The 14111-nt window shown below is 37.1% G+C and overlaps 1 protein-coding gene across 1 annotated transcript; it reads left to right on the top strand.

Annotated features, from left to right (window-relative positions):
- The first annotated feature begins 4457 nt into the window (after window positions 1-4457).
- LOC116013278 (calcium-dependent protein kinase SK5-like) lies at window positions 4458-8463 on the top strand. Its single transcript, XM_031252947.1, has 7 exons — window positions 4458-5252; window positions 6225-6368; window positions 6505-6657; window positions 6803-6918; window positions 7475-7642; window positions 7725-7949; window positions 8028-8463. The coding sequence occupies exons 1-7, from the start codon at window positions 4658-4660 to the stop codon at window positions 8181-8183; spliced, it is 1557 nt and encodes a 518-aa protein (XP_031108807.1). The 5' UTR covers window positions 4458-4657; the 3' UTR covers window positions 8184-8463.
- Window positions 8464-14111: the final 5648 nt, after the last annotated feature.

Raw genomic sequence — 14111 nt, 5'->3', positions numbered from 1 at the left:
CAAGATAAAATTAGCGACCCAGTGATTGCAAGTCAGCTATATCTTATATATTACAGAAGCCATAGAGGAATGAGAAATAATGCTCCTTCTCTCAACACAGCTCACTCACTTCTGCTCTCTGTGCACAAAACTGAAAAAAGGGGAAAAACAGTAGGCATAGAATCCGAAGAAATTCTTATTTCGAGACTTTATTTAGTCTCTGTTTCTCTCAGTCTACTCACAGTCCCTCTCTCTCTCTCTCTCTCTCTCTGTCTCTACATTTGCTGATCGCGGAAGGGATAATCGAGAGTTCAAACCCTAAAAATTTCAATCGGAGGGGCTTGTAGAAAGCAAGAATTCAGTGTATGTCTCTCTCTCTCTCTATCTGCATTTATGTATGTTCTTATGTATGTGTACATGTTTGCATGGGTTTCTTGTTTAGGTTGTTTCCTCAACTTCCCATTGAGGTTTTGTTTTTCCTATATTTGAACGTAGGGTTGTTTTACTGTAGAGTGATTGAATGAATAAGTAAGTGGTAAAGCTTTTACCATTTTTGTTTGATTTTTTACCATAAATGTCATTTCTCTCTGGCGGTTGTCGTTGAAGATAGCTTCAGCTCACATTTTTATAGGCAACTATTGTTGTGGATTTTTGTCTTCTATCCTTGAGGTTTCTATGTTTCACTGTTTTGGGGTGTGGTTATAATTTGGTGCTGCTGTAATGGTCAGTGGTGGCTTCAAGTTTAAGCTCTATTATGTTCCCAGGTAGACAACAACTCAAGATATTTAGGCTGCTATTATGTTGGTACCATTGTAGGAAGCCTTTGATACTAAATGGGGGAAACTTGGTTTGAGCATGGGTAGGTGTTGAGTATCAGTACGCTAAAAAATTTCCTATAGCCATTCTTCTATTAAAAAATAGTTGAACCATGCATCTTTATGCTTTAGCGATTGAGGGGTTTAACCTCTTACATGTAAAAGGTTGTGCGTGCATCTTCTAAATCAGAAATAGGTGAAGTGACTTTTAAGTATTTAGCTTATATTTAATTCCAAGTGCTTTATAGGTAGAATCACAAAATCAACATGCAGCTTAACCATTTATAAGCCCTCACAGTACTATACATATTTAGATGCAATTTAAGCAAGGGTTTCTCTAATCTCTCTCGTCTCAGGTTATCAACGCGGCCGCTGCCTCCGTGAAGCAAGCGGATCGGAGGCGGCGTCCCATCGTCTTCCCCTGCTGCCATCTCCACCCCAGACAGCGTCCGCCCTTCATTGTCTTCTCTGTTTTCACCGTTTTTCCTCCATCTCCACGGTTACCGGTCGTTTCTCTCTTATTTTTGCATTGTTGTTTTCATTTGCTTTGATTTACTATTTTAATTTTGTTTGTAATTTATGTGTTTTTCATCTCGTTGTTTTGACGAGTTTCTTCCTCTCGTTTACTTTGGCGAGTTCTTTTTCATAAAGCGTAAAACGATAAAACTAGTCATGACGTATGTGAATCTCATCCTGGGTGACAAACATGACAATGAAAAAGAGACTCCTCTGAACTATGATATGCAATTCAACCCGATGGAGATATTGTCAATGGATAAAAGAATGAAAATAGATACTCAGGTGGTGTGCAAGACTATTCAACTACTGTCAGTCTTGGGTACGTTTGACCAAATCATTAAAGAAGCTTTAAGTTTATCCAAAGAATTCAGCTTCAAATTTGTAAAACAGTCTACGAATCAAGTTTTCTGTAGCATTGCTAGGGAAGTTTTTTCTATGTTTGACTGTAAGGAATGTTTGACCATTCCATCGATCTTTTTTGTAACGTTTCCGCCTATGATTAATGAATTAGCTTCTTTGTTTTCAAAAAAAAGATGCAATTTAAGCACAAAATTACAAATTAGAAGTTAGTTTCATCATTTTTGTGATCAACCCTTCATATGGTCATATTATATACCAATCATGGTTGAAAATATTGATAGGCGCTCCTCAGTCGCTCGTGAGGCGCCTAGCGCCTAGGGCGCTTAGGCAGGGATTAATTGGCGCCTAGGCACCCCCGTGCATTTTTTATTTTATTGTTTATGTTTTAAAATTCTTAAAGTATTTTTAATTTTTCAAAGACTAATAATTATAAACTATATAATACTTTAATAGTTCATACTAAAATATTAAATATTAACCTAAAAATATCTAGAGTTTTGAACAATTTAGGGTTATTTCGCTCAAAACGATGTTGTTTTGAGTGGAATAAACCATTAAAAAAACTATAACTAATTGACCGACTAGGTGGCCTAGTCAGTACCTAGGAGGTCTAGTCGGTGCCTAGGAAGGCCTAGGCAGTCAGCGCTTAGGCGGTTGGCCGCCTAGACCACCAATTAAGGTGATATGCTAGGCGGTTGACCGGCGCCTAGCGCCTAGGCGGGAGTTTTACAACATTGATACCAATACCAACTTAAATGCTTCCACAATGCATTTTTATGGCCAGAAAATGCCTAGAATCACACAATCAGAATGCAACTTAACCACTTATAAGCCCTAAACAGTCAACAGTCAACAATACATATTTACATGCAATTAAAGCACAGTATTACAAATCAGAAGGTACTTTCATCATATTTGTGATCAACCCTTCATATGGCCTTATTATATACCAATACCAACTTAAATGCTTCCACACTGCATATTTACATGCACTTTTAAGGCTAGAAAATGCCGAGAATCACACAATCAGAATGCAACTTAACCACTATAAGCCCTTAACAACCAACACTCTAAAGTACATATTTACACGCAATTAAAGCACATAATCACAAATCAGAATGTACTTTTCATCATATTTGTGATCAACCAATCAACCCTTCATATGGCCACAATACATAAGGCCAGAATTCATAAGGACAAAAAATGCTTCCACAATACATAAGGCTAGAAAATGCCCAAAATCACACAAACATTCATATAAATATATAATCATATAGTCATAATATTATATCAGAATACATAATATAATCACACAAACATTCATTGCCAATAATAATGGTAATTATAGCAATCTAATTTTGATGTTATATATTTGTAGTGGCAGGTTGGGAGTGGCATCGACCACGGACCCGCAGGGCCATGGCAGCGGGTCACGCCGCCCTACTGCCAGCCATGTGTGGTACTGTGGGCTCTGATGGCACGGGGCTTTCCCCCTTGCCTGTTGGAGGTTCAAGTGATTGATCTGATTGGTTGCTTGAAATGGAATGTGTTAACTGTATAAGTCCATTTCTCTAAAATAAGCATGATATTCCTATTTGTTGTGAAAATAGGATTATGAGATGAGTTATGTGATTATGAGAAGAGAAGTGAATGATGGGTGTTGCTCGGCTGACGCTTGCTCCACTGTCTCTACGCGATTACGCCTCTAGCCCTCTACTTACCCGGTAAACAATTTTTTAGTAATTTATATTTTCTTTAATCTTTATGTATTTAGTAATTAATAATGAGTCACACTTGTGTAAGACCGTCTCACGAATCCTTATTCATGAGACGTGTCGGGTCGGGTCGAAGCAACATGCAAATGTCATACTTATATGTGCAAATGTCATACTTATATGCTCAAATGTAATACTAATTAGGAATACAATTTTTGTTACTTATAAGAGAAAAAGTAATACATTTTTCATAATAAGTAATGTTGACAAGTGCCCCTCACTTATAAGGGCAAATATAATACTTTTGAGGAAAATTGTAATACTTTTAAATCGAAATGTAAAAGTATTGTATTTTCCCTTAAAAGTATTACATTTACCCTTATAAGTAACAAAAATTTTATTCCTGATTAGTATTACATTTGAGCATATAAGTATGACATTTGCGAGTATAAGTATCACATTTGCATTTTGACCCGACCCGACCCGTCTCACGGTGAGACGGTCTCACGCAAGTTTTTGCCATTAATAATTAGTTACTTGTTATTCTTGTTGATTAATGTTGTGACTATGATTTGGTTGCTTAATCAGTGGTTTAATTGTTTTTTTTTTCAAATGGTTCGATGGTTTATTTGTACATTTTCTCAAAATATGGTTACACGTGACAATTCATGTCAGTAGAAACCGGGTAATAATCTGCTAAAAATGTTAATTGCAACTTTTTTTGAGTCCGTAGACTAATTTGGAGCTTTTTTGAGTTCAAACGACTTAATTGATATTTTTTAAATAGTTAGATGACCTATTTGTACCTTTTTACAATTATTTTTATTTAAGTTCCATATCAAGATCTCGATGGGAACTTGAAAAAAATGTTAAGCGAACATACTTTAAAAAATAAATATGGCCAATTAAATTTCAATTTAGAATAATTGATTAATTGAGCACTTGCAAATACTCCGTACTATATAGAGCTATTTGACATTTATGGGTTTTTTTTTTTTTTTTGGACAAAATTTTATCCAATCCGAAATGTTGATTTTCAACTGAAGAGAACCCGCGTTTGCTTACTGGGTCTCACTTCCATTGACAGCTGAAAAGGTGGTGTTTCCTAATCAGCAAAACCATTTTTCGAGTCAAACAGACAGACCATCCTTCACGGAAAGAAATGCAGGAGAGAATATAGGGAGAGAAATATCTTGATTCTTGAGAGACATCAAGGAAGAAGATCGAGCAGAGAGAGATTTTGTTGATTAATTGATTGAAGGATCAGAGATGGCTTCCTCACCGGACCCTCCAAATCCAATCTCGAAACCCACTTCTTCATCACTGAAATCATCGGCGTTAACCCCCACCAAATCCACATGGGTCCTCCCTTACAGGACCCAGACCCTTCAGCACTTGTACACCATGGGCAAGAAACTCGGGCAAGGGCAGTTTGGTACAACCTATCAATGCACGGAGAATGCCTCGGGCAACCTCTATGCCTGCAAGAGCATCCCCAAGAAGAAGCTGTTCTGCAAGGAGGACTACGAGGATGTGTGGAGAGAGATTCAGATAATGCACCATTTATCTGAGCACCCAAATGTGGTGAGGATAAAGGGCACCTATGAGGATGCGCTGTATGTGCACATAGTCATGGAGCTGTGCGCGGGCGGGGAGTTGTTTGATAGGATTGTGGAGAAAGGGCAATACAGCGAGAGAGAGGCTGCTAAGCTAATCAAGACCATTGTTGGGGTCGTCGAGGCTTGCCACTCTTTGGGGGTAATGCATAGAGATCTCAAGCCTGAGAACTTCTTGTTCCTTAGCTCCAATGAGGATGCTGCTCTCAAGGCCACTGATTTTGGTCTTTCTGTTTTCTATAAACCTGGTTTGCTCTCTTCAACCCTCTGGTTGTTAGCTTCTGTTTCTCTTTTTGATTAACAACTGCTTCTTCTTGTTCTCTGGATCATTGTTCTTATAGATTCAGATTCTTTACTTTAAAGTGATTTTTTTTTTTTTTGGGTTGGATGGTGTGAATAATTTGTGGTTTGGGCATCTTTTTCTGATGTTACTAGGAAATTATTGTAGGTGGTTGAGTCAAGTGTGCCTTTTTTTTAAAAAATGATTTTGGGTTTTCATTTTCATTTTAACAAACTCTTAAAATTGTTGGGTGTGCAAAAATTGCTCAATAATTACCTAGTTATGTAGTTCTCTTGTTTTGATCCACTGTGGGTTCCTGTGGTTATTTTTGTTTTGAGTGTGAATAATTAATTTGTTCTTGGGCATGGGCATTCATATATGCATTCTAATGATGCTTAGTTGGATAATATTGGAGGTGGGCTTTTGGTAGTTGAATAGTTAGTGGATTGGTCATTGGTGTGTTGCCATTATGATTTTGGGGTTTTGAATATTCTTCTTCTCCCAGAAGAAGGTTGAATCCCCAATCCAAGGCCCCCGACATTCCGGCCCGATAGAGCATTTGGGAGAATGTAAATCATGGTAATTCAGTGGGCTCAGCAGGCAGGGTCAAATGTCGGTGTGCACAAGGGATCCGCCCACTTTGGGCATATAATCCCCACACTGCACTTGCGGAGTTTCTAACCTTGGTCTCTTCTCCCAATGTAATAAATCAATTCTTGAAGTGAAGCAAGCTCTCTCCATCTCGGTGGTGCTGCTAACTTATGTATTTCAACTTCCTAACATAATTTCATTAGTATCATTCTAAACATCTCTCTCCCCTGGGTAAAGAAATCCAGGACGTTTATGTCACTGAAATTTAAGGGCACTATCTTTTCAGACGTGCTAACTTCAGTTTTAATTCTAATATGGTGTGATCTACGTTTTGTTATGTTATGCGTAGGGGAAACATTCTCTGATGTAGTTGGAAGCCCCTACTATGTGGCACCAGAGGTTCTGTGCAAGCATTATGGACCTGAATCAGATGTATGGAGTGCTGGGGTTATCTTGTACATATTACTAAGTGGTGTCCCTCCTTTCTGGGCAGGTATTTGACTGCAAGTTTCATGTCTCTGTCACTAGTTGAAGGTCAACAAAATACCTATTTATAAAATTCCCTTTTTTTTTCTGTACCCTTGATGACTCACATCTCTGCTGTTGCTGTTGCTGTTCCTCTACTCCAGAAACTGATGTGGGGATTTTCCGCCAGATATTGCAAGGGAAACTAGATTTGGAATCTGAACCATGGCCTGGAATTTCAGATAGTGCCAAAGATTTGATTCACAAAATGCTTGATCGGAATCCAAAAAGGAGGTTGACAGCCCATGAAGTCTTATGTGAGTCCTGTTGATGAGTTTAAATAGCTACTCTGGGACATGCGTGGTTCTGTTTTCGAAATTTATGATAACTTGTTACTATGTTCAATAAATTTGATTTTAAACGATCTTATAACACCACCAATCCGCTTGCTCTGATTTCCAGGCCATCCTTGGATTGTGGATGACAGTATGGCCCCCGACAAGCCTCTTGACTCTGCAGTTCTTTCACGCTTGAAACAGTTCTCTGCAATGAATAAGCTTAAAAAGATGGCTTTACGTGTAAGATTGTCATGCATGCTTAATGCTTTTACTTGAATACGTCTTTTCTGTACCTTGTGTTTTTAAAGTCTCCTACCACAAACGGCATTTAATAAACTAGAACTTAAAATTTCAGCTTTAAAATGTGAAAATTGATTCATGACCATTTGGTGAAAGTTGATTTGACACCTATGAGGCTATGACCATCATTCTCTACTATAACATAAGATGTTACCGTGAGTTGCAACCTTCATTAATAAGGAATGATATATCATAGATGTAACAACAGGATTTTAGATGGTAGCATGTACAAACCCAACCCTTGCAACCCCTGTTCTTCTGGAAAGAGCTGTTGTTGCTTATGAGAGGTAGCTCCCAATATTAGCTGTTGTATATTATTAAACTCTTAAATTTCACTGGTATCAACTTTCAGATGACATTTTGTATACAAAGCCTAATTTATGTATATATAATGCTCGTGTTGTAATATATAAACATGAGTTTGAGCTGTCTGAAGTTCCCCTATTTTGTTATGTGTTTGGATTTGGGATTTGAGTGGTTTTGTGTGATTAAGTAGGTGATCGCTGAGAGGCTATCTGAAGAGGAGATTGGTGGTCTGAAGCAGCTGTTCAAAATGATTGATACAGACAACAGTGGAACTATAACCTTTGATGAGCTGAAAGAGGGATTAAGACGAGTTGGATCTGAATTAATGGAATCGGAGATCAAGGATCTTATGGATGCTGTATGATTCTCCCTCCTCGATCACTTCTTACTGCTCTCTTCTTATTGTGCTTTTGTTGATGGAATTATAATTTGAGTGACAGGCAGACATTGACAACAGCGGGACAATTGACTACGGAGAGTTTCTTGCTGCTACCGTACACTTGAACAAGCTAGAAAGAGAAGAAAATCTAATGTCGGCCTTCTCTTTCTTTGATAGAGATAGTAGTGGTTACATAACCATTGATGAGCTTCAGCAAGCGTGCAAAGACTTTGGTCTAAGCGAGCTTAACCTTGATGAAATGATCAGAGAAATTGATCAAGATAACGTAAGTAGTAGTCTGCCCAGGTTGGGGGATTTCATATATTACACCTGTTTCTTATAATTTTATACATACTTCTTCCAGGACGGGCAGATAGACTACGGAGAATTTGCAGCAATGATGAGGAATGGCAATGGGGGTGTCGGAAGAAGAACCATGCGAAACACACTAAATTTGAGAGAAGCCCTGGGACAACTTGTAATAGATGAGAAGCATGAGGAGGAGGAGAGTAATGAATGATAGTCTCTGACAAACTACCCTACCAAAACAAATTTTCAGATAGTTTCCAAGTTCATGGTAATTGGGGAGTGGAGTTGAGACTAGAAGGTTTAAGCTTTCCTGTTGAGGGAGGGCAGGCTCTCTTCATTTTCTTGCTTTTTGGATGGGCTGCTACTCTACTCTTCTATATATTCTCAGTCTTCAATACTTTGCCATGTTCCATTTGTATGGGAATTTTGTGGATATGATTGCCTTGGACTCTTGTCTTATTGTTTAATGTTCTCTGCTGATTTCACCCTGATATTGTGCATTGAAAGGCCCACTTTTATTTTTATTTTTATTTTTTTTTTCTTTTGAAATGCACCATGATCCACATAGCGTTATGTGGACCATGTTTCAATACGATTGTCCAATGTGTGAGCATAAATATAATATATGCAGTCTAACTATGAGTTTAGGCTTTTAGTTGAGATGGAGCACATGTTTTACTTCAATGAAAGTGTAATAAAGTTAAAATGAAACTAGTGTGTGTGGAAAATGAAATTAAAAATAGATTTCATGCAATAACGAATAATGGCAGATGAAACTGGAATAAAATTAAAATGATACTTTAGTGTTGTTATAATGGAATTAGTATGTATGGAAAATAAAACTAAAACATAGAACTCATACAATAATTTATATTGTCAAATGAACATGAAGTGCAATTAAAATTATTTAGCGTTACTATAATTAAGCTAGTATGTGTGAAGAATAAAATTTAAAAAATAGAGCTCATGCAATAACGTATATTGTCAAATAAAACTATAATAGAGTTAAAATGATCCTTCAGTGTTTACTATAATGAAACTAATGTGCGTGAAAAATGAAAACTAATAAACAAAGTAATGTTATCAAATAAAATTAAAATGTAATTAAAATAATACGACATCGTTTTGCTTTATGGTCATTGATGCTATATAGACCATTGTCTTACAGTAAAAGTTTGTGGCAAATTATTGCATGGACCATGGTCCACACAGCTGTGTGGACCAAAAATAGAAAATACATTATTTTTGAACTGAAGGTACATTATTTAATAGTATATATCAAATAATGTACCTTCAGTACAAAAATAATGTACTCTAAAATAATGTACTTTATGTACAAAAATAATTTTAGTATATTAAAAATGTAATTTTTATTTATAATCCACACAGCTGTGTGGACCATGGTCCATGCAATAATGATTGAAAGTTTGTCGGAAAGGCCATAAGAGTTACAACGGCTGAACCCAATCTATATGGGTTGGCCCATCAACAGCCAAGTTAAATTAGGCTATTTTTAAAATGATTACAGTTTTGTAAACTCAATTCGCATAATGGTGGGCTAGTAGGTAAATGGGTTATCCTGAAATTCAAAATTAATTAATTACATATATAAAAATTATAAAATTAATGACATATACTAATATTAAGGTACTATTTTATTATTTTACTATATTAAAAAGTATTCATTAATTCCTCAAAAAAAAAGTATTCATTAATTCCTCAAAAAAAAAAAAAAGTATTCATTAATTTTTTAAAAACTCAAAAATTGAGAAAGGTGAAGAAAAGGATTTTAATTTTTAATTTTGTTAAGTTGGGTAAATGGATGACGCATAAGTCATAAAATTTTCACACCAACGTCATTTTAAAAATAGTTAATTTCAGAAATAATTTCTTAACTACTTACATTTATTAATTTTTATCATCAATTTTTAATAGGACTCTAAATAATCTCTTGACTATTGACATTTTTATCATCGACTTTCAATTTTACCATAAATAGTCCCTTAACTATTAATTTTGTTCTAAATTTAGTTCTCCAATTAATTATTCATTTAGTAAATATTAAATTTAATGGTAACAGTATAAAAATTAACTTAATATAAAAATTAACTTGTTGAGATGGGTAAACTAGGTCCATAAACTTAATACATTAGTTCATCATTAGTGAGAATGTGAAAATCCAAAAATTTACATTATTACCTGATAGTACAAATTCAAGTAGTGTATGCACTGTATATACAAAATGTATGGGAAATAGAGAGAAAAATCTGGGAAATTAGCTACGCAACCTTTTTATTCAATGTTGTCTGTCGTAGAGAAAAGGGTCATCATTGAGAGCTGTAGAGAGAGAGTCTCAAGAGAAGAGAAGGGCCCTTACTGAGTGTTCTAGAGAGAAAGAGAAAACATGGAAAAAATCTCATTACTTGTGAGTCAATGGCCTTTATATAAGTCCGAAGTATAGACTAATCGACTTTGACCCGAACCGTTTGACCCTGACCCGATTACAAAACAAGAGCATGGAGTGTATAGTGAGGTCAAACTCAAGGAATATTTCCTATCAAGTTGCCCCCCTAGTCCGAGCCCTGATGTCGAGCTAATGAGGAAGAGTTCGGGCTGGAAAACCTGATTATACAGTCCGTGACTTATGTCGGTTGTCTCGTTAAAAACCTTAGACTAAGAAAAACCCAATGAAAAATTTTTAGCTAAGGAAAAAGAGCACAATCGTAAGTACAGTCTTTTGGACTATAAGGGGTTGTCTGGATTTTTACTGATCTCGGGATCAGATTTGTACAATGATTGAGACATCAAATTTACCGATCTAGCGACCAGATTATTTGTTACGATCGGGAGGTCGAATTAATTGAGATCTGTTGATTTAAGTGTTTGGCTCAGGCTACGTGACAGTGGGTCAGAGGTTTCTGAGCTCCTTTATAGCTTATAGAAACAGCCCAAAAGATCCCTACCTCGCAATAAATGCAGCATTTATAGTCGAGGTTAGGGAACAAATTCCTGCCTTTCGACATGCTAGGCACTTGGAACGCATGCACAGGTTGAGGTTGGGGTGGAAGGAGAATCATATACGTGGTCTTAGATGCTGCCAAAAACACGGAGCGTGGTCTGTGGAACCTAAGTCTAAAGGTCAGTCCCGGGCTGAATAGGTCAGGCCGGTAATGAAGATGTTGGAATCTGCCTAGGAGACAAGCAGGTAGGCTCGACTTTTAGGATGACCGGGAAGGGTCTAAGTGCGGTCGACGGTGATTAGTTGAACCAAGTCACGTGCTAAAGGCTCAATACCGACCACCGTACGTAGACCAGTTCCAAGGAATAATCCCATCAAGTAGTCCCCCTAGCCCGGAGCTTGATGAATACTTGGGAGGAGGGGTTCATGCTAAAAGGTTCGAGTATCCGTGACAAACTCCTTGAGCCGGAGTTGAGAGGGCCGCAATTTACACTAATTACCTCGTTAAAACCTTAGACTAAGAAAAACCCATTGGGAAAAAAACTTAGCTAAGGAAAAAAAGAGTACAACCATGAACGCAATCTTTTAGATGACCGAGTGATCGAATTAAGTGTGATCTAAAGATCCAATTTTACTAATCAAGGTATTGTATTTACTCACGATGTAGGGATCGATTTTTACCAATCAAGTGATTGGATTCTTTCACGATCTAGGTATCGAATTTACTGTGATCTAGCGATCAAATTTTACTGATCTAGGGATCAGGTTTTCCCAATCAAAAGATAGGATTTTTAATGAGATCTAGTGATCAAGTTTTACCGATATAGGGATCGGGTTTTACTAATCAAGAGATTGGATTTTTAATGAGATCTAGTGATCAAGTTTTATCGATATAGGGGTCGTTTTTTACCAATTAAGAGATTGAATTTTTAATGAGATCTAGTGATAAAGTTTTACCAATAAATAGATTTGATTTATTCTCGGTTTAGGGACCTTCATTGATCTTATCGATCGTAAGAAGGGACGCTTCTCCCAAGGCCCTTTACTTGGGCTGATCGGTTGTAGTTAGTTTGAGCTTGGTTAAACCCTGACCTAGATTACCTGGCTTTAAGATCGTTCTTAACCGATCACACTTGGTTAGTTTTAATTATCCATATTAATCATTACGATGCATTTTGAAAACCAAAATTATGGTGTTTTCCGCTTTTATGCTCGATTTACAAATCGAGAGTCCCAAGTGGTGGGACGTTTGGAAATAATGATAACAAGACTGGGAAGGTCATTATGCCGAAAAGTGTGTTGCGGTGCGCTATGGTCACCAAGTGTATTATGCTCGAGAAGCGCATTACGGTCGGAAAATGTACTAGTGAGCTCCGTAGGCCAAGGGGTTGCCTTATAACTCTATCGATAGCTCCCCACTCCCTGTGTCTCGAGAATCGTACGTCAGCACAAGGGAGTATATATGATGGCCTCCTGAGCTCATTGTGAATTTTGATTGTGGTTGGGAAGTGACATATTTAAGTGGTCTAAATTTACTGATCATGAGATCAGATCTCGACACGATGAAGAGATTGAATGCTACCAATCAAGCGATCAGATTTTTAACATGATCTGGTGATCAAATTTACAAATCAAGAGATTGGATTTACCCGAGGTGGGAAGACCGACCTAGCAAGCTCAATTGCCTATTTTAAGGGGTTATGCCAAGATTTGATCCTAGGCTTATAGTGCCGGCGATTACAATATCAACCTAACCGTGCCTAATTGCCTACTTCGTAGGGCTTATACCGAGATCTTTTTCCTAGGCTTAATTGCCTACTAAGTATGGCTTTATGCCGAGATTGTTCCCGGGCTTAACTGCCTACTAAGTAGGGGTTTTTGCTAAGATTATTCCCGAGCTTAATTGCCTACTAGGTAGAGTTTTATGCTGAGATTGTTCCCGGACTTAATTGCCTACTTTGTAGGGCTTATGCCAAGATCAGTCTCGGGCTTATATACAAATTTAGTATGATTATTCTACATATAAAGCTAGGAATAGTGTAATTTAGAAATCAAAATTACAATCACATCTTTACAAATTCAAAAACTTGTGACAACTTGCTCAACATGCAAACGGTTGGTCGACGCGCAAACTTCGTAATCTCGATTGTATGTAGGATTTTGAAAAGCAGTTATGGCCAATACTCCAATAGGAACACCAACACCGAATTTACTCTGAAACTTGCTTTCATTAATACCCCAATATTCAAACTGAATAATCGAATTACTACATACATTTTTCACAATCCCATACAAGAGGGGTGATTATATTAGTTTCAAATTTTAATAATAATTTTTTTGTTTTGAATTTGGTATCTTTGCCACACATCGGATTTCTGACATGCAAATTAATTGTATGTTCTAAATTTTTTGCAATCGGTTAGGAAGATGATGTTTGATCCATATGTTTCCCTCGTGCAGGGATTATTGGTTGGGTGAGACCATTAGATGTTGAGGACCAAAAAGACAACAAAGCAATTAAACACATGGCACACCACCAAAGGGAGAGATCCCAGGCCAGAATATATCCCGTACAATCTTCCCCCAAATCAAAAAAAGTTATTATTTTTATTATGTTTAGGACCAACGCATTTGGTCCAGAACAGGACGATACAATGATCAATTAGGACTCAGCCCGCTAGCAAACAGTTTGCTGAGTACAGTTTCTTATAATTTTATAGTATAACCACCCACCTTCTTCCAGGACGGGCAGATAGACTACGGAGAATTTGCAACAATGATGAGGAATGGCAATGGGGGTATCGGAAGAAGAACCATGTGAAACACACTAAATTTGAGAGAAGCCCTAGGACAACTTGTAATAGATGAGAAGCATGAGGAGGAGGAGAGTAATGAATGATAGCCTCTAACAAACTACCCTACCAAAACAAATTTTCAGATAGTTTCCAATTTCATGGTAATTGGGGAGTGGAGTTGAGACTAAAAGGTTTAAGCTTTCTTGTTGAGGGAGGGCAGGCTCTCTTCATTTTCTTGCTTTTTGGATGGGCTGCTACTATACTCTTCTATATATTCTCAATCTTCAATACTTTGCCATATTCAACCAAGTGGGGTAGCTCAAGTGGCAAGTGAGATCTCTTTGTGGGGAGGAATTTCGGGAGAACTCGGGTTCAATTTCTTCCA

Source organism: Ipomoea triloba, chromosome 3, assembly GCF_003576645.1.
Source record: "Ipomoea triloba cultivar NCNSP0323 chromosome 3, ASM357664v1".
NCBI lineage: Eukaryota > Viridiplantae > Streptophyta > Magnoliopsida > Solanales > Convolvulaceae > Ipomoea > Ipomoea triloba.
This window is presented reverse-complemented; position numbering and strand designations above follow the sequence as displayed.